Source organism: Octopus bimaculoides, chromosome 9, assembly GCF_046866305.1.
Source record: "Octopus bimaculoides isolate indiv1 chromosome 9, ASM4686630v1, whole genome shotgun sequence".
NCBI classification, from domain to species: domain Eukaryota; kingdom Metazoa; phylum Mollusca; class Cephalopoda; order Octopoda; family Octopodidae; genus Octopus; species Octopus bimaculoides.
Genome location: NC_142936.1, coordinates 57,876,798 through 57,903,179, shown reverse-complemented (window position 1 = coordinate 57,903,179; position 26,382 = coordinate 57,876,798). Strand labels below are relative to the sequence as shown.

The following is a 26,382-nucleotide window of genomic DNA, read 5'->3' as shown; positions in this document are numbered from 1 at the left end:
AGCACTGGCAACAACCACGCTCAAATGGTGCTTTTTACGTGCCGATGATAAATTGTTGGATGAAAAATAAGGAAGAGTAGATGATGACTAGAGATTGGGAAGGATGTGGGGTGAATGTAGTGAATGGTGGAAGGGTAATAAATGATTCACATTTTAATAATAATAAAAATAATAACTGTTTCAAATTTTGGCACAAAGCTAGGAGTTGAGGAAAGGGGTGGTCAGTTATATCAACCCCCAGTACTTTACTGGCACTTTATTTTATCAACCCCAAAAGGATGAAAGACAATGTTGTGTAGTATTAAAACTCAGAACATAAAGAGTCAGAAGAAATGCTGCAAAGCATTTTTTCTGATGTGATAATGATTCTGCCAGCTTGTCGACTTGCTACTACTATTACTACTACTACTACTAATAATAATAATAATAATAATCTTTTCTACTATAGGCACAAGGCCAGAAATTTGGGGGGAGGTGCAAGTTGATTACATCAACCCCAGAGCTTAACTGGTACCTATTCTATTGACCTCAAAAGGATCAAAACAAAGTCAACCTTGGTGGAATTTGAACTCAGAACATAAAGACAGACAAAATGCTTAGCAGCATTTTGCCCAGCATACTAGTGGTTGTGACAGCATGCCGCCTTAATAACTATTATAATAATAATCCTTTCTACTTTAGGTACAAGGCCTGAAATTTTGGGAGAAGGGATAGTTAATTACATCGATCTGCAGTACCCAACTACAACTTATTTTATTGACCCCCAAAAGGATGAAGGTAAATTTGAACTCTGAACATAAGGACAGATGAAATGCAGCTAATAGAAAGGATTATAATAGGTGCTGCACAATGGGACCGAACCTGAAACCACATTGTTGCAAAACAAGCTTCTTAATCACAGATATAGCCAGTGAAATGTACTTTGAATATTGATTGCTTATCTGTAGTACAATACTTTAGACAATAAACTGTAATAAACAGATTTATTTAATTTCATTTCTCTTAAAAAGTTATTTTTCATCATTATCATCATTTAGCTTCTAGAAATTTTAGTTATGATAGGTACAGGCACGGTCATATATGTGGTTAAGAAGCTTGCTTTACAACCATTGTAATCCTTTCTGTTATAGGCACAGTGCCTGAAATTTCAGGGGATCAGGGTTAGACGACTACTTCAACCCCAGTGTTTAGCCAGTACTTATTTTATTGACCCTAAAAGTATGAGAGGCAAAGTCATCCTCATCAGAAAAATAACAATAATGAGCTTAATGAATGCAATGCTCAGATGCAACTCATCAGAGAAGTTTAAAAGCAGGGACAGGAAACAGGCATAGTAACAGAAAAAAAAAGCATTAAAAAAATTTGAAAAGTGAAGTGTAAAAGCTATTATGAGGAAAGGGTGTATAGATACATCAAGAAGTAATGTTAGTAAATTTCAGGAAGCATGGAATTTTTGAAGGATACAATTTTTCTAGCAGCTAACAACTGATGCAGATACTTTGACATTTCTAAAAATGAAAACCTGATTCTGAAGGTCATGGGTGTTATACTGTTTTTAGATTTTATAAGCTTGCCTACAAGTTGTAGAGGTATTGAATTCAAAAACTGGGCAATATTGTTGAGAAGATGGAGGATAGTACAGTACCAGTGGATGATTTTTTGACAGGGACTTGCAGTATTCAGAGAATATATAAACGGACTCACACATACATATGCATATATTTACTTACCCTATTTGGTCCTGTTCCATTTCTCTCTCATTTGTATTTTCTTGTACTCTAAGGGTATACCTTGACACTATCACCACCATCTTTTCTTTCTTTCTTTCCAATTGGAGTAGCTGTGTGTCTCCTCTACCATAAGTCACCTGTTCCTAATTCTCTATCTTACCTTAATCTCTATCATCATCCAGCATAAAGCTGCCCATTTTCAATAGTACACCACCACTCAGTGAAGGGTTTTGCCTTGCAAGTTATTTGGTGGCCTCACTAGTTGGCAGCATCATGAAAAAAAGCACCCAGTACACAGGTAAAGTAATCCCCTTAGGAAGGTCATCTAGCCATAGAAACCATATCAAAGCAAATATTGGAGCTTGGTGCAGTCCTCTAACTTGTTGGATTCTGTCAGACCACTCAACCCAGGCCAGTATCAAAGACAAACATCAAACAATGATGATTATGTATATAATTAACTTCTTTCTGTTTCTTTCTGATAAATACACTGGGATTATTGTAAAAGTCACTTACCCAAGGTGCTGCACTGTGGGACTGAACCTGAAACTACATAGTTGGGAAGAAAACTATTTAACCATACAGTAATCCCTGTACTCTATAACCTTAATCATGCAGCCATTCTTGTACTTATCACAGTTGCACCTTCCAGAATATCTGGCATTGCCCAGGCTGGAAAGTTGCTCTGAATAGTCTGAAATTATTCTTAATGAAGGCATATTCTTTTTGATAGAATACTATTTCATTCCTCTTAAAAAGTTATCTTTCCTCATCATCATCATTTAGTATGTTTCCTAATACCAACTAGGAGGGGTATCTAGCTGTAGAAACCATGCCAAATCAGATTGGAACCTGGTGCAACTCTCCAGCTTATCAGATTCAGTTAAACCGTCTAACCCATGCCAGCGTAGAAAGTAGATGCTAAATTCTGGTGATGATGCTGAAAGGTAACTTTTTAAGAGAAGTGAAATTAAATAAATGTGTTTATTACAGTGTTTTGTCTTAAGTACTGTGCTACAGATAAACAATCAATATTCAAAGTACATTTCATTACTTAATAGTTTAAATTACATATCTAATTCAATGAATACAGCTTTATTTCATTTAAAAATATTATCTTTGATAAAGAATTTCAAGATTAAATGTACCCTTAATGTAGTCCTTTGAGAGATTCAATGTGACACAGAGTGTGACAAGGCTGACCCTTTCAAATACAGGTGCTACTTATTTTTGCCAGGTGAGTGGACTGGAGCAACATGAAATAAAGTATCTTGCTCAAGGACACAACGCATCACCAGAAATTGAACTCACGACCTTAGGATTCTGAGCCAAATACTCTAACCACCAAGCTACATGCTTTCACCAAAAGCTTTACTCGGACATTGTCAACTTTAAGATTTTCTTTAAGCTTTCTCTTCATCTTGTTTATTTATTCATGGAAATAACATAAACCAAATATTAAATAAAACTATCTGTCATTTATTTTCAGGTACTGTGCCAGCTTGGTTGAATGGTAGTCTTTACCGAAATGGTGCTGGAGTATTTGAAGTTGGCGAAACTAAGTTGAATCACTTGTTTGATGGTTTAGCTGCCATTAGTCGCTATGACATCAAAGATGGTCGGGTTTTATATAAGAACCGTATATTACGCAGCAAAACTTGGAATGATTCTGTGAAAGCCAACCGCCTCGTTTACAGCCAGTTTGGAAAAGTTGCTCTGCCAGATCCTTGCAAAAGTATTTTTTCCAGGTAAAACAGATTTTCTCAGTTTGCTAGTAACAGAGAGCAATAGTAGTAGTAGATCTGATGGTGCTGGTGCTGGTGATGCTGGTAATGGTGGTAGTAGCAACAGTAGCAGCAGCGCTAGTAGTAGTACTAATAATGGTGGTGGTGGTGGTGGTGGTGGTGCTGCTGCTGCTGCTGGTAGCAGTAGTAGTAGTAGTAGTAGTAGTAGTCAAAGAATTCATATCTTTAGATGTGTAGTGAATGAAATCAACATTTCTCCATGCTTGGTACTTACTCTAGCAACTCTAATTTGGTTCTGTTGGATTTGAACTTAGAACATAGAGGGAAGAAACTAATCACTGCACAAAAAGCATTTTAGATTCATCACTCTACCATTCTGTTTTTGTCTACTGTTTGTAATTCTTCATTTATTTAATAATTCATCTATTTATTATTTTACTGTATTTCTTATCTTAAGTTGTTATTGACACTAGAGCTGAAGTGGAAAAAAAAAAACAGATATAGGTAAAATTTCACCTAACTACAAATTTGAAGTTGCCCCTTAATGAAGTCTCAAAGAACCCCACAAAATGATTAAAAGGTTTATTTCCCTAACACATGATTATGGGTTCAGTCCCACTACATAGCATCTTGAGCAAGAGTGTTCTACTATAGACTTGGGCCAACCAAAGCTTTGGTAGACAGAAGCTGAAAGAAGCCCATTGTATAAATAGATATAAGTGTATATTTAAGGCAGCGAGCTGACAGAAATGTTAGCATGCTGGGCGAAATGCTTAGTAGTATTTTGTCTGTCTTTGTTTTCTGAATTCTCAATTTTACCATCATTTCTATTTTGTCGTGCTTTTATTTTCTAGGTTTTTCTCCTACTTTAAAATAGACGAATTCACTGACAATACATCTGTGAATGTTGTCAAACATGGTGATGCATTCTTTACTATGACAGAAGTTGACAAAGTCCTACAAATTGACCCTGATTCACTGGATCCAGTTGACACAGTATGTATCTTTTCTTTTATTCTTTTATTTTTACTTATTTCAGTCATTTGACTGTGGCTTTGCTGGAGAACTGCCTACAAAGGTTTTAGTCACAAAAATCGATCCCAGGGTTTATACTTTGTAAGCCTAGTACTTATTCTATCGATCTTTTTCCCTGAACCACTAGGTCACAGATACGTAAACACTCCAACATCAGTTGTCAAGCAATTATAGGGGGACAAACAATAACACAAGTACATACACACAGAAATATAAACATATATATATGTATGTATGTATGTATGTATGTATGTATGTATGTATGCATGCATGCATGCAATGGGCTTCTTTCAGATTCCCATCTATTTAAGTTTACTCACAAGGTTTTGGTTGGCCGAAGGTTATAATAGAAGACACTTGCTCAAAGTATAATGCAGTGGGACTGAACCTGGAACTATGTGGTTGGGAAGCGAGCTTCTTACCACACAGCCATACCTGCACTTGTTGAGTTTGTAAAAACATCTTAATTTCCTTTTCTTTTAAGGAATTCTTAAGGACATCATAGAAATGAGCTACAACATTTCAGTTAAAGCATGTTTGTTTTCTATTTTTATTTAGGCATAGGCATGGCTCTATGGTAAGAAGTTTATTTCCCTACCACTTGGTCTCAGGTCCAGTCCCACTGCATGACACCTTGGGCAAGTGTCTTCTACCATAGCCCTGGGCCAATCAAAGCCTTGTGAGTGGATTTGGGGATTTGGTAGACAGCTAAAAGAAGCTTCTCATATATGTATGTGTGTGTGTATATGCATGTGTGTGTCTGTTACTGTCTGCTTGCCTTGATTTTATGTGATAGCTGTAAATGAGTATCCCTGTCATACAAGAAGTGTCCTTCATTCTCAATCTTCCATGAGAACATGTCTGTTTCTTTCTACTAAATCCACTCATAAGACCTTGGCTAGAGCCAAAAGCACTTGCCCAAGTGCTGTGCAGTGGGAGTGAATCTGAAGCCACAAGGTACAGAAATGCACAAATCCATATTTCATTTTTCTTATAAAAGAATTATCCTTGTATCTAAAAGGAAACCAATATGCTTACTTCCAGGTTAAACTAAACAATTTAACTGCTGTCCACTCTGCCACTGCTCACCCGCTTAAGGACCAGAATGGAACAATATACAACCTAGGATCAAACTTCAAAAATAAAAATATGGCCTACAACATCATAGCAAGTGAACCAAATGACAACAAAGGTTTGTAGTGTTATTTGAATTTGGGAATTTACTTTTGTTACTAACTAACTGGTATTCTCTCTGTTATGACAACAAGGGTTCCAGTTGATCACATCAACAGAACAGCCTGCTCATGAAATTAACATGCAACTGACTGAGCACTCCACGGACATGAGTAGCCTTAATATAGTTCTCAGGGAGATTCAACATGACACTGAATGTGGCGAGGCTGGCCCTTTCAGATTCAGGTACTACTCGTTTTTACCAGCTGAGTGGACTAGAGCAATGTGAAATAATTTGCTGCTAGGAATTGATTGTGAGCTGGATACCTTAAGATGAAGTGAGGTGTTAGGAGTATCAACATCATCATCATCATCATCATCATTATTATTATCATCATTTTATGTCCACTTTTCCATACTTGCATAGGTGAGTTGTCATTTGTTGAAGTAGAATTTCAACAGTCAGATACTCTTCCGGTTACCAATACTCATCTGTTTCCAAATAAGGTAATATTTCTCCATGACTGCATATATTTTCATGGATGACTGGAAATAAATGACACCACTTTGATGACAGGTCGAGACAAAGAGGCACAAGCATACATGCATATGCAAACATAAACATACATACATATGTTCAATAACTAATTAAAAGCAACACTAGTGTTGTAAACATTATCAACCACACATACTCAGTGTATGTGTTTTGTTTGTTTGCTGGTTCACTGTAATATTAAAACACCTGAAAGTCATCGATAAGTCACAAAAATGGCCAAATATAAGTATCCATCACTCCTGAATGGAATTGGAGGTGAATTTTATCACCTTTCTATGACTTTCAGGTGTCTTAACATCTAGTGTAATGAAGGGGTCATCACTGAGGTTCTCCATGTATCTAATGTCAGTGTTATAATGCATTTAAAAACACTTGGCTATTTGGATCACTATGACATTTGGATGCCTCATAACCTAACAGAGCACATTTCCATCTACAATTCTCTGCTCAGATGAAACAAAAATTATCCACTTTTGAAAAGAATAATCATGTGTGATGAGAAATGGATTATTTATATTATCATAAACCAAAAAAAGCTCCTGAGGAAAACGAAATGAACTGCCTTCAGCCTCTCCAAAAGATGGTCTGTATCTGAAGAAGGTGATGCTCTGTATGTGATGGGAGTAAAAGAACATTGTATATTATGAACTACTTCCACAAAATCAGACATTAAATTCAGACTATGATTGTTCCTAATTAGACTGATTAATAGAAGCAATTGATGAAAAACGTCCAGAATTGGCCTACTGAAAGGGTGTCATCTTACATCCAGGACAACACTAGACTGCACATTTCTTTGCAGACCAGATGGAAATTAGTGTAGCTTGGATGGGATGTCTCCACCCACTGTACTCACCTGACCTTGCACCTTAAGATTATCATGTATTCCAATCCCTGTAAAATTATCTTAATAGGAAGAACTTTGATTCATTAAAAGAGTGTAAAAACTACTTAGACTTGTTCATAACCCAAAAAGATGCCAAGTTCTGGGAGGATGGGATCATGAAGCTGCCTCAAAGATGGTGAAAGGTAGAAGGAACAAAATAGGAAATATGTGGTTGAGTAAAGGTATTTACAACTATCTAAATATTGTTTGTTTTTATTTGATAGATGCCAAGCCATTTGATAACCTCCGTATTGTCGGAAGTGTGCCATCAAGATGGAAATCTTATTATTCATATAGCCACAGTTTTGGAATGTCAGAAAATTACTTTATCATTCTGGAACAGAACTTATGCTTCAACCTTTTCAAAGCTGCTTTTGCTAAGATCTTAGGCAATGCCTTCGTGGAGTGCTTATCAGTGTTTGATAAAGAGGAGGTATGTATACACATGAAACTTAAGTACCTCATGTAGATGCTCTTTACTCTTTCTCTCTCTTTCCTTCTCTCTCTCTCTCACACACACACACACACACATATTCACACTCACATATAACATTTCTGTCTATCTCTAATCATCACCATCATCAATAAAGTCATCATTTTGGTGCAAAATGCTCTCTTGTTTATCTCACCAGTGGGGAGATAAATCCCTGATACCTTCAGCACTGAGACCACCAGATCATGTGAGTGTTCATCATTGACAAGACCAAACAAGGTCAAAATCATGTGCTTTGGTGGTCTCAGCATTGGAGGTAATGGGGATTTATCTCCCCTGCTACCAATATAAACAAAAATGCATTTTGCACCAAAAAGCCAATGTGAGAATTTCTCTCATGACAACTACTACAGTAAAGTTTGTTTTAATGAAACATCCATGTTTAAGTGGAGATAAATATTAACTTCCTTATTCCATGCTAGCATTGGTTGAACAGACTGACAGGATCCAGTGGGTCTAAGGACTACGTTATGGTCCACTAGCTCCTTTGACATGGTTTCTATGACTGAAAGCTCTTCCTAACACCAACCACATTACAGGATGCTTTTTTTTGTCTCTTTCTTTTGTACCAACAGCGGTAGTGAAGTCACCGTGCATCCTGCAAGATTTGATGGGTTTAAGTATAAGAGATTGTTTCATTAGAACTTAGTGCATTAACTTAGTTTCATTTCATAAGAAAAAATGTGTAATGTCTTCATAAATGTTTTGTTAGATCTTGTTGCTTGATAATTCATCACTGTCTAACCTCCCATATGAATTATAAGGGTCCATTCATAAGACTTGTGTCTAGTGTTTAAATCTCTCTCTAATAAAAACATCATCATCATCACCCTCATCACCATCATTATTTAGCATCTGTTTTCCATGCTGGCATGGGTTAAATGGTTTGACAGGAACTGGTAAGCCAGAGAGCTGCCCCAGGTTCCAGTCTGTTTTGGCTTGGTTTCTACAGCTCAATGCCTTCCTAATACCAACTACTCCACAGAGTGTACTGGGTGTCTTTTATGTGTCACTGGCACAAGTGCCTTTTACATGTCACCAGCACAGGTGCCTTTAATGTGTCACCAGTACAGGTACCCTCTCTGTGTCACAGGCATAGGTGCCCTTTACGTGCCACTAGCACAGGTGCCTTTTACATGTGTCATTGGCACTGGTTACCAACGATTTTACTTAGCTTGATGGGCCTTCTCGAAAATGCTAGTATCTAATAAAGGTAACTTTTCTTGAAACTGGTATCTACTTCCTATTGTTGATGGAGGCATCAACTGTAAGCAATTTAGAATAATAATGTGTTCTTCCATGAAACAATAAAATAATTAACTCTTTAGCATTCGGATTACTCAGTCAAATGTAAAAAAAAAGGGTAAAGACCCCACCCCTCAGGTGAACTAAAAAGTTACCCTCCAAGGCACAAATCCAGGCAAAGTTGTTTATGGAAGACCAGCAGTCATCCATGCAGACTTGCCCCCCTTCTTCATGCCACCAATGTTGTCCAAGGGAAAGGTAAAAGCCAATACAGCTTGGCACCAGTGACATCACAACCCATTTCTACAGCTGAGTGAATTGGAGCAACAAGAAATAAAGTGTCTTGCTCAAGAACACAACACACAGAACAGTCCAGAAATCAAAGTCACTACCACATGATTGTGAATCTGATGTTCTAACCACTGAACCATATACCTTCATAGTGAAATGTAATGCTTACTTGTTCCCCTTGTTTTGAATTAACCATGCATTATTCCATGGCTTTAAGAGTTCAATAATATGACTCTTTATTTTTAGAATGACAGTGTAGTGTAGGTGTGGGAAACCAGATCTGGCCAGTTTGAACATAAAGTAGGTTAAATATTTGAGCTGGATGTGGCCAGTTTATATGTTAATGGGTTAATTAAATTTGATCTCATAAACTTACAAATTATTCATTTAACCATTTATATAGTAAAGGCTTTAATTTATCCTGTTTTTCAAAATTGTCTCTTTAGTAAATCTTGCCCCATTCATATTAAAACTTTTCAAGGCAGTGCCCTAGAATGGCTGTGGTACAATGGCTGAAAGAGGTAAAAGAATAGAAAAAGAAAGGAAAACCCTTTTGATATCAACCTGCCCAAAACTGCCTCTGATTCTACAATACAAACTTCCTGTTTAAGGTGATCAAAATAAAAAAACTTCCACCAAGATGTCATCTTAATTTATACTGCAAATACCAGCTTAAATGTGAAAAAAGATATTTTACTCAATTCTTCATCAGGCACTTTGGGCAAGTGTCTTCTACTATACCTTTGGGCCAACCAAAGCCTTGTGAGTGGATTTAGTAGATGGAAACTGAAAGAAGCCCATCATGCAGGCATATGTATATATATTTTCTGGTGGCTGTAATGTAAATAATTTTAAATAATTTAGTGTTCTAAATAGAAACCTTCCATCAAAAATTTATATCAGTTTATGATCCAAATTCCAGTTTAATAATAACAAAGTCATTTTACTAAATTCTCTAAATTAATTTAAACAAAGGCAGTGTATTTCAATGGAAATTTGGCAACAAGTGTGTTAATCAGTTAAATAATCATCCACCTTAAAACAAAACGAGATTCTTTAACAGCAACTGTAACATTAATGTTTGAGTTTTATCTCTATGTAGATCAATATTTTAGTGACAGAAAACAAGAGAAATGTACCAGACACCCTTTGTGGAATATGATATTCCACAAAGAGTATTTGGTACATGATCATTGTCATTATTGCCTTTGCTGTCGTCATTACCAGTTGTTACTGTCGTTATCTCAGAAGATTGTTAGCAAACATCCCTTGAACGAGGGTGATGCTTTGCTTCCCAATCACATGGTTCCAGGTTCAGTCCCACTGCACGGCAGCTTAGGCAAGTGACTTCTACTACAGCCTCAGTCCAACCAAATCCTTGTGAGTGGATTTGGTAGATGGAAACTGAAAGAAGCCTATCGTATCTATATATGTGTGTGTGTCTGTGTGCGTGCATGTGTGTGTGTCTGTGTGCATGCATGTGTGTGTGTCTGTGTGCATGCATGTGTGTGTGTCTGTGTGCGTGCATGTGTGTGTGTATCTGTCTGTGTTTGTCCACCACCATTGCTTGGCAACTTGTGTTGGTATGTTGACATCCTCATAACTTAGCAGTTCAGAAAAAGAGACCAATAGAATAAGTACTAGGCTTGAAAAGAATAAGTCCTGGGGTCAGTTTCTTCAACTAAAACCTTTCAAGGCAGTACCCCATTATGGCTGCAGTCAAATAACTAAAACATATAAAGGAATAAAAAAATAGGCTGGTGTAGCCACTGGCTCTCTAGACCTCAGTCAAAACGTCCAGCCCATGCCAGCATGGAAAACAGACGTTAATCGATGATGATGATGGTGATATATATATATATATATATATATATATATATATATATATATATATATTTCATTTTTGTATTTGGTTTGCAAGATTCTTTATGTGAAATTTGTGTGTTGAAGTATATTTTATTGTGTCTGGAGAGAATCATTCTCTACATACATGCATGCATGTAGAGAATGATTCTCTTCAGATACAATAACATACATACATACATACAGACAGACAGACAGACAGACAGACAGACAGACAGACAGACAGACAGACAGACAGACAGACAGACAGACAGTCTCCTTCATTTCCAATCTTCCATAAAAACATGTTTGGTCATGGGGAAATATTACTTGGAAACAGATGAGGGTTGAAGTAGAAAGATATGTGGCAATAAGAAAAAAATTCACCTGACCCATGCAATCATAGAAAAGTGAATGTTAAAACGACGAGGAGGAGGAAAAAGAAGATACATGAATATAGTTTTTGTTTTAGAATCCACTCACAAGGTTTTGGTTGGCTTAGGAGAAGATGCTTAATAAAATTACCATGCAGAATGAAACTAAAACCATTGGCTAATTGATATTTATTGATTGATTAATTATCTAATTGATAGGTAATATAATTGAAGTGAAATATAACCAGTGCATGAGCTTTTATTGGCAATATGACCCTCTCAAAATACAAAATCAGTTTTAATACATGCTATCATATCAAAAATCTTGAGAAACAAAAGCGACTATTCATTCACTGTTGTTAACTACACTGCCACATCTGCACCTATACCATCACCCAACCACTCATCTTCAAAACCACATTAATCTAAAACTTGTTTCCTGATAATGTTTCCTCTCCAGCCATTTAGACCTGGAAATTTTTTTAAAGTTCAATATTTATACATTTTTCAGGTCGTGTTTGATGTTTTGCAAAAGGAAAATGGAGAAAGGCTGAAAATAGCGTACCGTGCAGAAAACATGTTCTGCTTCCATTTTATAAACTGCTTTGAAGAGAAAGGTCATTTAGTTGTTGATTTATGTGGTTATAATGATTCAAACGTTGTTCAACGTCTTTATGTAAGAAGTTTGGAAAAAAGCACAGAAATTGATGCAACTGCATTTTTTATGCGATATGTTCTCCCACTAGATGTCAACAAAGAGGTAAGATGCAATATTTTCATCAACACTTTATAAACACATCACTTTTAGATGATAAGCAGAGCCTGTTATTATTCTAGTTTTTATTCCTAATTGTAATTATTTCACTTCACTTATATCGTTGAGCTCTTGAGAAAAACATCTTACAATCTTCATTAGCATCCTCTTATTTAACCATTTAGCTTTTAAACCAGCCATATCTTTGCCAAATATTCTACCTGTTTTATGTTCAAACTGGCCAGATGTGGCCTTTCACACCTACCTCACGATGTCGTTCTAAAATTATGCAGTCATCAAAATCTTGAAGCTACTAAACAATGCTTGATTAATTCAAATGAACATTTGGCAGAATAATCTGAATTTTAAAGGGTTAAATACAAAGTAACAGGAAAAAAAGAGATATAAGAAAGGAAAAGAAAGAAAAGAAAAAAAGGAAGGGGTACAGAAGCGTAAAATGGAGTGGGAAGAGGTGATGGGCTACATACCCCAGAGCAAGTAATGTGCTCAGCTGTGACCTGCGGTAATGACCACAATAGCATTTTCATGGAGAATGGCCAACAACACTCACTCCACTTCATGGGAAATCCTCTTATAAATCTGAGACTCTCTCTCTAAATGACAGAACAATTTCTTTAATCATTACATTATGCATTTTTTAATTCTATTCATTTTGCATGGTTACAGGTGGAGGCATGGCTGTAAACTTGCTTCCTAACCATGTGGCCCCAGGTTTCATAGACTAATTGATATTGATCATCATCATCATTATCATCGTCGTTTAACGTCCGCTTTCCATGCTAGCATGGGTTGGACGATTTGACTGAGGACTGGTGAAACCAGATGTCTACACAAGGCTCCAATCTGATTTGGCAGAGTTTCTACAGCTGGATGCCCTTCCTAACGCCAACCACTCAGAGAATGTAGTGGGTGCTTTTACATGCCACCGGCACGAAGGCCAGTCAGGCGGTACTGGCAATGGCCACGCTCAAAATGGTGTATTTTATGTGATCAATTGATTAATTATATAACTGAAGTGAAATATAACGAGTGCATGTGCTTTTATTGATAGTATGACCCTCTCAAAATACAATATCAGTTTTAATGCATGTTATCATATTAAAAACCTTGGAAAGCAAAAACAAAAGCGAACATTCATTCACTGATGCTAGACTGTATACTTTGCATTGCTCACTATTCTGAAAGGTTATAATGCTTTCATATTTTAGACACCTGTTGGAACTAATCTCGTAACTCTGGAAGGAAGTAAAGCTACAGCTGTCAAGAGAGCCAATGGCAGCATTTTCCTTACTTGTGATTATTTAAATGATGATCCTTCAGGTAAAATAAAATATTTTGCATAAAATACTCCAACAAATTTATTGAACTCATTATCTGTACCACAATGTTGCTGGGGTTTTGTTTGCAATTTTGGGAGTGATTGATAATTATACTGAAGAATTGTCCATACTGAGCTTCAAATTTGAGGTTCCAAAAGTTTCCTCGCCATTTTATTGACATAGATATAGCATAATGGCTACGAAGTTTACTTTGCAATAATGTCATTGTTGGATATGATGTTAGTGTGGGATACCAAGAGCAAGTGGAACTTAGTTCACAGAATGTGTGCAGAAACCCACTTACATTATATGTGTGTGTGTATGTATATATATCTATATATATATATTATCCAAAAAATATAGTATTAAATAGCCATCACGGCTGATTTTACCAATCGGTTTCGTGTAAAACATATGATGGAGTGTTAGGTAACAAACTGATTATATAACTTTACACTCATCAGAGTTAGCCAATATGGAAGGGAATAATGTGACCGCTCTCTATTGTTGGAGGTGGATTAGCACAACCAGACAGCAGCTGTTGTGTAAAAGGTGGTGGAACGACAAATGGGCTAGGGGATTAGTTTAGGAGTTATGTCCCTTGGTATGCTGTGAAGCCAGCAAGAGTTATCTTGAAGTGGGGAAGGTGTGTATTATTAATATGGTGCTCCTGTGGAGATGGGGTTTGTGGTATGTGTAATGGTGTCATATGCATAATTTTTCCCAGTGGGTGTAGGTGTATATAGCTGTGATTGTTGGTCTGTTTTCTTTCTGTAAAGGATAAAGTTGTGGGTGGGGGATGGAGGTTTATGTTAGTGTGCGGTGTGTAATGTATGTGTGTGGGGGGTCTGTATATATAGGGGTACAATTTGTGTGAAGGGGTATGTGTTGGGGTGGGGGAAACAGTTTATTTTGTGGGGTGTGTGCATGTCCACCTTATAGGAGTGTGTGTGTGTCCGCTTTATAGGGATGTGTGTACATGAGTGCCTTGATGTGTGTTTTGGTCAAACTCGTTTTGTCAAGCTCAAGGGCATTGGAGGAAGGTCAAGGCATAGTGGGGCATGCAAGTACATGCGGGCACGGATTAAACACCTCACTCCTGCTGTTCAGGTAAACATCCAGACATTAGGTACCTTTTAAAATTGCTCTCGTCTCAGCCAGTCATAAATCTGCACTTCCTACTGCTATTGAAGTATGGTTTGCATCTTTTTTGGATCTTACACTTTATGCTGTACACTATGGCACTTTCTTTCAAAGTCCAGATGTGCTTAGCTACAATTATGATGTTATGTCTCTCATGGATGTTGAATGAGGACTTGTGGTTAATAAAGCAGGTTCTGAATGGGCCTTCCATTGCCTCCACATACTACAGCATGCTCTGTTGTCCATTTGGGTCCTGTTGCTGTTACTTCTGCCTCGTAAACAGCTGTTTCTGTATTGCAGTGGTCGTTTAGTGGACAAGTTGTGTTACTCCTGCATGAGCATCCTGCCTCAACTTCGGGTCTGGGCCTACCTACTAAAATCTATTTTACACTAGGTGCACAACTAAAGGATAATCTCAGAGTATGTCTATTAAACATTTTGTTGAATCTATTGGTTCGGGAAAAGTGTCTATCAAATGTAACATACTATCCTTGAAACCACTGGCAGTCAGAGACCGGTTGTAGTACAGGGTGGCAGCATGAAAGATCTCTTTGCTTGAAGACCAGCTGGAGATTCTCCTGCTGACACCCTTAACCAAGTTCCTGAACACTGTGGCTGGATGGCAGGAACCTGTGTTAATGTAAGACAACTCATTTAATTTCCTAACAAACCTATAGGCACCTGATTCCAGGTCCAGGGTCACATCAAGAAAGTCCACCATTTTCAGGCTGGTCTCTATAGTGACCTTTGGTCTGAGAGAGTTTATGGTGCCTGTGTGATCCTTTCTTAGCCTATGTAGTATGTGGCCATTAGACCCCGCCCTCGATATTGCCAGCACGTTGTCCCAGTAGAGGTCAAAGCTAGTTGAAGGGAATTTCTTTTTTAGTATATCTAGAATGAAGAGACCTACTAGGTCATGCACTGTTAAAAGCACCCATTGCCACGTCAAAGGAGCCTTCTGGGTCAATGCATTTGGTTCAAGCAGACTTCTTACTGAAGAGTAGGGTTCTTCTGGTGTGCATGATAATGCATATGTCCTCGTCATTGACTTCAGTGTGGGATCTAGTGAAGTTCCATGCCTCTAACAGAAGCTCTCTTGATATAGATGGACAGAAGTCCACAGTATCAAATTGGGTAAACATATCTCTACTCCTACTGCTGTTGGCCTTAAACTATGTAATGACTTCATTGGTGTTGCACTATAGGGTGAGCTGCTTTAATAACCACAAGTCCTCCTTCAACATCCCAGAGAGACGTAACACCACAAACCTAGCCAAGCACATCTGGACTTTGAAAGAAAGTGCCACAGAGTACAGCATAAAGTGAAAGATCATAAAAAGATGTAAACCATACTCTTGCTGACTTCACAACATACCAAGGGACATAACTCCTAAATTAATCCCCTGGCATCTTTTCATTCCACCACCTTTTTCACAGCAGCCACTGACTGGTTGTGATAATCCACCTCTGACAATAGAGAGCAGTTGCCATATTACTTTTCATATCAGCTAACTCTGATGAGAGTAAAGTTATATAATCGGTTTGTTACCTACCACTCCATTGTATTTTTTTACGCGAAACAGATCAGAAAGACCAGCCATGATGGATATTTAATACTATACATTTTAGATAATATACCTACTCTACTGACAGATATCCGTGTGCATCTTTTCCCTAACTTATGGTCTTTTAGACGACTCACACACGCATATATATATATATTCTGCAATTTTTTGCTGAACCTGCACTAATGATTTGTTTACAGCGATGAAATGTGTGTACTGCACATTTGCATACTCCTTCCATCAAATCAACATTGCTTGAACAGGTGTATGGTGTACCATACATTAGATGTTGAAGTGATCACCAAACAACATGAAAAGGAACGCTTAGCTCAAGAGCACAACACAAGAATTGAAACCCTGGTCTTATGATCATGAGTGCAATATCGCAAGCACTAGGCTATGCATTCTCACCATACGCATGTATGTGTGTGTGTGTGTGTGTATATATATATATATATATATATATATATATATATATATATATATATATATATATAAATAATACATAATGGGACAAGAACACAAAACATCCAGACAGTTAGGTGATACAAGAAAGGGACCAAACATCCAGATAGACGATACAAAGAAAACACAGACAGGTCATTCGGAGTTTTCTTTCTTCAGTCGAGATCCAGATTATCCTTGCAATTTTGGCTGGTTATTCTCAATATTGCTCCAATCTGGCCAGCCCCAAGGAAAAACTAAGCTAAGAGCATTAGATTCCTTGGAAGAAAGCAGTGAATGTATGCAAAAACAAGGACAGAAAAAACGAAAAATGTTACACAAATACAGTAGGAATAATAATGGGACATGTATATATACATGTATGTATATATATATATATATATATATATATATATATATATATATATATATATATATATATATATATATATATATATATATACTCACTGTAATTTATGCATAAATAAAACAAGATAAATGTCTCAATAATAGTTGTGTATATATGTTTTATGACTCCACCAACATGCACCAATGATTCTATCATTTTGTATTTCAGATGTCAGCTCTAGAACAATCTTTGAGTTGCCAATCATAAATCCCACTCTTGTTGGACAGCCGTATCGCTATGGGTATGGCTCTCTGTTAAGAGATACAGTAAGTATTCATTTATTCAGCTTTTTAATAAACTGTTTTAAGTTCGAGCATGGATAGATGCAAGTGTGGCTGTATGGTTAAGAAGCTTGTTTCCCAACCATGTAGTTTTGGGTTCAGTCCCACTGTGCAGCATTTTGAGTGTCTTCTGCTTTAACCCCGAATTTCCCTAACCTTTTGAGTGGATTTGGTTGATTAAAACTGAAAGAAGCCTAGTGTGTGTGTGGGGGGGGGGGGGACCCCTTGTTTTGTCATCATGTGATGCATGAAAACAAGTGCCATTGTCATACAAGTGATGTTGAAGGCATTCCAGTCATGACCATCTCTTCTTTGTTTTGGGGAATAATGTATCATAATCTGCATTATCCAATGTGTCCATTCAATTTCTTTTTCATTAGATGCTACACCCTTGGAGTGGTTGGCATTAGGAAGGGCATCCAGCTATAGAAATCATACCAAATCAGATTGGAACCTGGTGCAGCACCCTAGCATACCAGTTTTCAGTCAAATCGTCAAATCCATGCCAGTATGGAAAATGGATGTTAAAAGATGATGGTGGTGGTGGTGGTGGTGGTGGTGGTGGTGGTAGTGGTAAAATATCATGCAAGGGATATTTCGCTGCTCTTTCTAGCAGGTTATGTGAAACTTTAGAATAGTATTTCTCAAACTTTTTTAACTGTCACTCCTTTTCTTTTCCTAGCCCTTAGTCAATGTTCCCTTTGCTATGAGTCAGTGCACCCCTCCCCATCTATTGCTTAGAGTCAATACTCCTCTTTGTTATAACTCTCCGAACCCTTGCCCCTAAATTTTTAATGTATGTATATATATATATATATATATATATATATATATATATATATATATATATATATATGTAATATCAAGCCAGAGTAATTTAGTTCCAGGTACTAATTTGATGTAGATGACAACTTACCTCAGTATCACCCTACTATTGTACTTCATATATACTCCTCCACATAGCTACCAGTTGAAATCTATAGTTGTATTTACTATCATCGTTGCCATCATCATTATTGTTTTTTTAATGCTTACTTTACAATACTTGGATAGGCAGAGTTTTCTATAGCTGGGTACCCTTCCTGTCACCAACCTCCACCATATTCCATGTGTCATAATCTTCCAATGTATTGGACAACAAATAGTTCAGACATGCAAGTGAAATCGAAACTGAACTAAATTCGACGACTGGCACCCATGCCAACGTCATCTCCTTCATTGGACACGAAAGACTTATTGGGGCAAGCGAAAGCAAAATCAGGATGGCACCTGTGCCCAGCATCGCCTTTCTGGCACTTGTGCCCGTGGCATATGTAAGGACTTTCGAGCAAGATCGTTGCCAGTACCCCTGGACTGGCTCTTGTGCGGGTGGCACATAAAATACACCATTAGAGTGTGGCCATTGCCAGTACCGCCTGACTGGCCTCATGCGGGTGGCACGTAAAAGCACTCACTACACTCTCAGAATGGTTGGCATTAGGAAGGGCATCCAGCTGTAGAAACTCTGCCAAATCAGATTGGAGCCTGGTGTAGCCATCCGGTTTCACCAGTCCTCAGTCAAATCGTCCAACCCATGCTAGCATGGAAGGTGGACGTTAAACGATGATGATGATGCTTATTTAGAGATCTGGAAACAAATGATGCCAAAATGAGCCTTTTGTTTACAAAGACTGCAAGATGTCGAGTTTGTCAAACAGCCTAGACATACTTTCATAGTTGACAGCAAGCAAATGACTCTGTTTGTGAAGTTGGGCATCACCTTGAAGTATTTTTAGTCAAACTAAAGACAGCCACTGCACCTGTAACATTACGTAATGTCCTGACTGTGTGTGTGTGTGTGTGTATATATATATATATATATATATATATATATAGATATATACACGCATATATATAGATTAAAGGAAGAGGAAAACAAAACCAAGACAGGACAAGCTTACCAGATCATTTAAAATATTTCAATTAATGTAAAAGGGAAAATAAAAATAAATAATGTCTTACAGGTAATGTGTGTATGTATATATATATATGTGTATATATGTATATATATATATATATATATATATATATATATATATATATATATATATATATACCCTTCCTGTCACCAAAATGTAACCACGTGAATAGTTGGCGATTTTTTTTTCCTCCGTCTTCCTTTTCTATTGGACTTTCCTCTGTTTCTGAAGAAGAGCTTTGCTTGAAATGTAAAACTACCTTTCTTTCCTTCCCTGAGCATCTGCTAATACTTTACATGTACCATGTCCTCGCGTTGTTGTTTTGTTTTGTTTTTTTTTGTGTTCTTTGTTTTTGGGGATTTACTGTATATATATATATATATATATATATATATATATATATATACACATACATATATATACATACACACACACATTACCTGTAAGACATTATTTACTTTTATTTTCCCTTTTACATTAATTGAAATATTTTAAATGATCTGATAAGTTTGTCCTGTCTTGGTTTTGTTTTCTCCTTCCTTTAATTTATGTATATATATGTATATATAAAAAGTGGCTGTTTTTATTTCATGTATGGAAATACCGACAAATTTTGACATTGTCTTTTCAGTTATAGTTTAGTGAATTGTTTATCATTTATGTGTAAGGTGGTAAAATTGGATTTTGTTTATTTACTTGTTCACATTTTGAAGTCTTGTTATTATTGTTGATATTGTTATTATCAATGTTGCGATTGTGGCTAAAAAAACAGTTTATCGTTACTACATTTACATTTTTTAAAGTTAATTTTTAAATAAGTGACAAAAGCTAAAAAAACCTGTACTGATGCATCTATGATCTCCTTCCCTATCACCTTTGTCTTCAGTACCCATTTTCCATTGCTCCCCAGGAAGTGGTATCACCCACTTTAAGGAGAGCCTTTATAGAAGCTTTGTCATTCATTGGCTTTTGAAAAAGTTATGTTAATATTAAAGATGACATTATGTATCTGAAAATATCCTTTTTCAAATGTCAGGTTACCAAAATTGATACTGTTAAACGAACCAAGATTTTTCACAAGGATCCAAAAGGGAATAGTCTTGGAGAACCTGTGTTTGTTGCAACACCTGATGCTAAAGAAGAAGATGATGGTGAGTACTTCCTGAAGAAAAATATTTATTATTTCTAATTGAATTTAATATAAAGAGAAAAATCACTTGATAACAATTTACATGATTTAAATTATTACCAATTAAATTGGTGTCATACTTTAAGTACCTTAGCTTAACTGAAGACATCTTTTATTTTAGAATCACTTGTGACATTAATATTTTCTTATATTCAGCTCAGTCTCAGTTTAAATACAAGATTTTTTGTTTATCAGAAACAGTGGCATTGCATGGGTTTTAGCCAGCTTATGCAGTAGCCATATTAATCACCCACTTCCTTAACACTCTTGTTACCATATTTTTGTTGAAAGCATGAATGCGTCTACAATGGAAGTCATTGCTACATGTGAAGTGCCTACCTCTACTGTGATTCCAACATCATTCCATGGTTTTTTTACTCATTGTAATGTTATCTAGCAGCTGGCTATGACAATCACCCTCCTTTATCCTATTATGACACTGTACTACTATATAATGTTATTACTTATAATGACTGTCTCTTTGTTTCAATAATTTTTGAAAATAATGAAGAGTTTAATAAATTAACTCTACCATTATTAAGCTGGTGTTTGAAACACAAATTAACATGAAATTTTAATGGAAAGTTTTAAATTAGATCATTTTGGATTGGGAATTTGTATCATAGAACCAGGAATTGTCTCAGGCAAGTTAGTATCAAGAGGGTTATATGTAACATATCTTTGACTGCAGCAAACATGCATATATATTTAAAGTGACCACTCTGTATGGTTTATGCCATCACTAGATCTTTGGGTGCTTTAAGCAGAGCTCATGTTGTTATAAGCAATGGGCCTATTCTCAGACCAGGATGTGACTTCTTTCTTGCTGCCAGTCTTGAAGTCTCTGAAAAGGACCATGTTGCTGAACAAGGTGATATAATAAAACTGAAAAAACTGTCTCAACCAACTGATAAAGCCTTTATGAAGTAAAAATTGTAAATTTGGATAAATTCTTTATGGCGATATAAAAATATTGATGTTACTTTCATTGGGGAGAGAATATTTAAAAAATATTTTTTTAATATTTATTGTAGTAGCAGAATATGGATTTAAATTAAATTGAAGTAAAATTTATTTTAAATGTTCTCTCTCCAATGAAGAGATTTGTACAAAACATCAGTAACAACATATCTTCCCATGGCATATAATAGGATACGGTATAAAGTTCCTTCCTGAGTCATATAAACTCATAGGGCTGGTTTCTCGATTGCTATGCAATATAGATTTCTCACCTGGACAGGACACTTGTCCATTGCAAAATTTATTCATTTTTGCTAGCTGAGTGGACTGGAGCAACATGAAATGAAGTGCTTTGCTCAAGAACACAATATGTCACACTGCCCAGGAATCAAAACCATAATCTTGCATTTGTGAATCCAACACTCTAACCACTAAGTTATGCACCTCTACCTTGGCATATGAACTTAGTCATATTTGCATACTTAACAAATGGATTTTTCTGCCAATGGCCACCATCGAAGAGTCTGGTTTTTATTTACAATTTCATAAAGATTCAGACATGGTTCTATGGTCAAGATGCTTGTTTCCCAACTTCATGCTTTTGGGTTCAGTCCCACTGACGTTAAACGATGATAAATATATATATATATATATATATATATATATACACATTTTGCTTGAAAATATTTTTGTTGCTATCATTTTAAATATATCTTATCTTTTTTTTTCTTAGGTGTATTACTGATTCCTGTAATCAGCATTGACATTAACTCTCCTTGTTACTTGACTATTTTGAATGCATCTACAATGGAAGTCATTGCTACATGTGAAGTGCCTACCTCTACTGTGATTCCAACATCATTCCATGGGTTTTTTGACTCATTGTAATGTTATCTAGCAGCTGGCTATGACAATCGTCTCCTTTATCATACTATCACACTGTACTACTATATAATGTTATTACTTATAATGATTATCTCTTAAAACAAATTCATGAAAAATAATATTACAGTTTGCATAGTAATTGATTACTTATTATTCAAAGTCTTTCAATGATTTTTTGTTACTGGTTACAAAGCATGTTTGCCCATATATATATATAATTTCTGTATTGCTTAAAACCTACACATTATTATATCGAATATATACATTATTATGGGGCTTAAAAGTGTGAAGGATTGGCAGAATAGTTTGAATATTGAACAAAATGTCTTGCAGTAATACTTCTGAGTTCAAATCCCACCAAGGTCAGATTTGTCTTTATCCTTTTTGAGTTAATAAAATAAAGTACCAGTCAAGTACTGGAGGTTAATGTAATTGAATCGCCCCTTCCTTTCAAAATTTGTGGCCTTATACCTGAATTAGAAGCAATTGTTATGGTGTTTAAAATATATTGTTATAAAGAAATATATATATCATTATATAATAGCTAAGTTGTTTAAAATACTTCATTATACATACATATACATGAATAAATATTATTATTTTTATATTGCTTAAAATTTAATTGTTCTTATAAAATATTTAAAATATATTATCAATTACTAACCTAGAACTATGAAACGATTCTCTGTTAGCTGTTGGTCGTGTTTCCTTTGTTGCTTATATCATGAGTTGTTGCCCTTGGTTCAAATATTAATTACACTGGACAACAACGATTTTGTTACTGGGGTAAAAGCATGTGTTTTAGACTATATCAAGGATGCTGATTCCGAATCTGCACTCAGAATTCTTGCAGCACGTCAGGATTTTTAGTTATGCGCAAGATTATAACTATACTTTCGGCTAGATATAGGCTGTGTTATAAAATTCACTAAAATGAAAGCGGTTTTAATTCAAAATTAAAATTAAAGAAATAACAGCAATAAAACAAACGATGAGAAAGTTCATTATTTAATTTAGCAATAGATAGCGCTGACGTATTGTGTGCAATGCCAAATACGTCAGTTTGTTCTTGGTAACTCTTGGTGTCGTTTGCGCTGCTGTCACGTGTGGTATGTGTATCTCTCGCTCTGCATGATTATTGTTTTAACTGTGTCCGTTGTGTTAGATCATGAATAGGAGAAGCTGTGTGAATCACCCAGACAACTTTTGTTGTCTGTGGAAAATTTGCTGTGTGTGACCAGTGGAAGAATATTGCCACCAAACTAAAAATTGCCTATAAATATTATTTTGGGTGTAAAGTTGGGGGCCAAGACATATATGCTGCACTATGTGTTACACAGTGGCTGAATGGAAAACGGAAGGGAATGCCTTTCGCTGAACCAATGGTATGGCATGAGCCAATCGATCATGTCTCTGATTGTTACTTTTGCATGACTAATATTAGTGGTTTCTCAAAGAAGACTAAAGCAAAAATTGTGTATGCAGATTGTAAGTCTGCTCTAAAACCGGTCCCACATGACTTCGAGAACCCTGTCACAGTTCCCCTCTCACATGTCCCCCTAACTCTCCTATCAACAAAAAGTACATAGCTGATTCTAAGAAAAATGAGCCAGGCTAGTTTAATCAAGAATATTTGAATGATTTAGCAAGAGACCTAGTATTGTCAAAGGAGAAGGCAGAAGTTTTGGAATCCAAACTACAACAACAGAATCTCCTACAGCAAGGTACAAAAATTTCTATTTTCCATTCTCGTCATGAAGGCTTATCTGTCTTTTACAAGCAAGAGAATAATGCTTGTTTCTCTACTGACACTAATGCACTCATGCAAAAACTAGGACATGTACATGTGGCTAATGAATGGAAAATGTTTATAGACTTGAGTAAGGTTAGCCTCAAAGCCATGTTGTTACATAATGGTAATGTAAAACCTTCCATTCCTGTAGGTCATGTTGTCAGTATGGAAGAAACTTACGGATCAATGGAACTCATTCTGAAAGTTCATAAGTGGAATATTTGTGGTGATTTAAAGGTGGTTTCCCTCCTCCTGGGACTGCAGCTGGGATATACCAAAATATGTGCTTCTTGTGTTTTTGGAACAGCCACGATGACAGCAATCATTACACTGTAAAAGACTAGCCTAAAAGAGATGAACACATAGTTAGTCGGTACAATGTGCAGCATATGCCACTGGTAGACCCACAAAATATCTTCCTTCCACCCCTTCACATCAAACTCGGCCTCATGAAAAACTTTGTAAGAGCAATGACACACAGTGGTTATGGCTTCCAGTATCTAAAAGTACAATTTGGTGCCGAGAAAAGTGACACAAAACTGAAAGCAGGCATTTTTATTGGACCTGAGACCAGAGAATTGATATCTGATAACAAATTCAGAGGTAAACTGAATCCATTTGAGCTGACGGCATGGGATTCATTTGTATTAGTTGTACAGAACTTACTTGGAAATCATAGAGTTGAAAACTATGATGATTTAATAATTAACAGATGTAAGGATCACCAGGACTTTACTTCATTCTTTGACATGGAAAATAGGTTGTGCTACTGCACAAATGTCACTGGCTTGTTCACCTTCCTTGGTTTCTCACACAATCCCTCAGACTGACGTCTTTTCAGAGACTCTTCCAAGCAAAGTCTGAAGGCTGTGCTCCTGCACAATGGGAATAAATACTCCAGCATTCCCATTGCCTACTCAGTCCATCTGAAGGAGTTGTATGACAATATGGAGCTCCTTTTGGAAGTTGTCAAGTACAGTCAATATCAGTGGAGTCTCTGCAGGGACCTCATAGTCATTGGGCTCCTTATGGGTATGCAAGTGGGCTTCACAAAGTACTGTTACTTTCTCTGTCTCTGGGACAGTCAGGCTGTGTCCAAGCACTACAAGCAGAAGGACTGGAGATCTAGGAACACTTTTGTGTCTGGTGAACACAGTGTCCAAGAAAATCTTCTGGTGTACATGAACAAGGTGCTTCTTCCTCCTCTTCATATCAAATTTGGTTTAATGAAGAATTTTGTGGAGGCCATGGACAAAAATGGTGCTGCCTTCCAACATTTGTGAACTCTGTTCCCAGCTCTGAGTTCTGCTAAGCTCAGATCTGAGAGGTGCTGAAGGATAAGAACTTTGATGAGCTTCTTACTTTAAAGGAACTGAGAGCATGGGAAACATTTAAGTCAGTCTGCCATGGCTTCCTTGGTAACAGACAGGTACCAAGAGTGTATTGAGAAGCTGTTACAGCCTTATGAGGATATGGGATGCTGAAAGTCACTCAAACTTCACTTTCTCCACTCCTACCTCCACTTCTTTTCTCTGAAGGTCAGTGCAGTGAGCAATGAGCATGGAGGAAGGTTCCACCAATATGTCACTTAGATGGAGAGCAACTACCAAGGCAAGTGGAACCCCAGCATAATAGAGGGCTTTTGCTGGATGCCCTTGCAGGACAACCTGGAGGCAAAGTACACGAGATTATCCAAAAAAACTCACTTCTGACCATCTGCTGTACTATGATTTGTATGTATTGTATTATCCAAGTAACTTAGTTCCATCAATGTTCTGTATCTATGCTGTGTTTTTTCTGTAATATGCCTTTGTAATAGATGAAATAAACACATAATATTTTGAATTTATATGCAGTATAATTAAAATGGCATATGTGAAAGCAAAACAAAACAAGAGATGATAGAGCAAAACAGTTCAGAAAATTGAATCTAACCACATCAAAATTAGTAAAAAAAAATCTATTCACATCCTTATCGCAGAGCAAAAAAAAAATTTTGTAAACCAATAATATTACAGATAGATGAATGAAAACTAAACACTTGAAACCTGTACTGTTACATAGTAGAGGAACACAACTTGATGTTTGTGCAAACAATACAGAGAACATTTGATGTGTGAACCAGAGATTGCATTGGCATAGTGGCTGTCAGTGCTAACAATGCATTTTGAATTACTCAGGACAGTCCATATGAACTTGTATTTTGCTTTGATATTAACATAACATCAGTTCTGACTGACCAGTTACCTGCCCTGGAATCCATAACAACTACTGACATAATTAGAATACAGG

General features: G+C 36.5%; 1 protein-coding gene and 1 long non-coding RNA gene across 2 annotated transcripts in view; one reads left to right on the top strand and one right to left on the bottom strand.

The window, feature by feature from the left end:
- The window catches only part of LOC106882614 (retinal Mueller cells isomerohydrolase), a 34,073-nt gene extending 11,158 nt beyond the window's left edge, over positions 1-22,915 (top strand). Inside the window, exons 2-10 of the mRNA XM_089357563.1 lie at positions 3,220-3,478; positions 4,330-4,471; positions 5,555-5,702; positions 7,350-7,558; positions 11,882-12,130; positions 13,354-13,465; positions 17,194-17,291; positions 20,301-20,415; positions 22,147-22,915. Coding sequence (XP_089213689.1) covers positions 3,220-3,478; positions 4,330-4,471; positions 5,555-5,702; positions 7,350-7,558; positions 11,882-12,130; positions 13,354-13,465; positions 17,194-17,291; positions 20,301-20,415; positions 22,147-22,301 — 1,487 coding nt within the window. The 3' untranslated portion in view covers positions 22,302-22,915. The remainder of the gene's footprint in view (positions 1-3,219; positions 3,479-4,329; positions 4,472-5,554; positions 5,703-7,349; positions 7,559-11,881; positions 12,131-13,353; positions 13,466-17,193; positions 17,292-20,300; positions 20,416-22,146) is intronic.
- The window catches only part of LOC149134166 (uncharacterized), a 52,168-nt gene that overhangs the window by 17,616 nt on the left and 8,170 nt on the right, over positions 1-26,382 (bottom strand). The gene's annotated exons all lie outside the window — the stretch shown is intronic.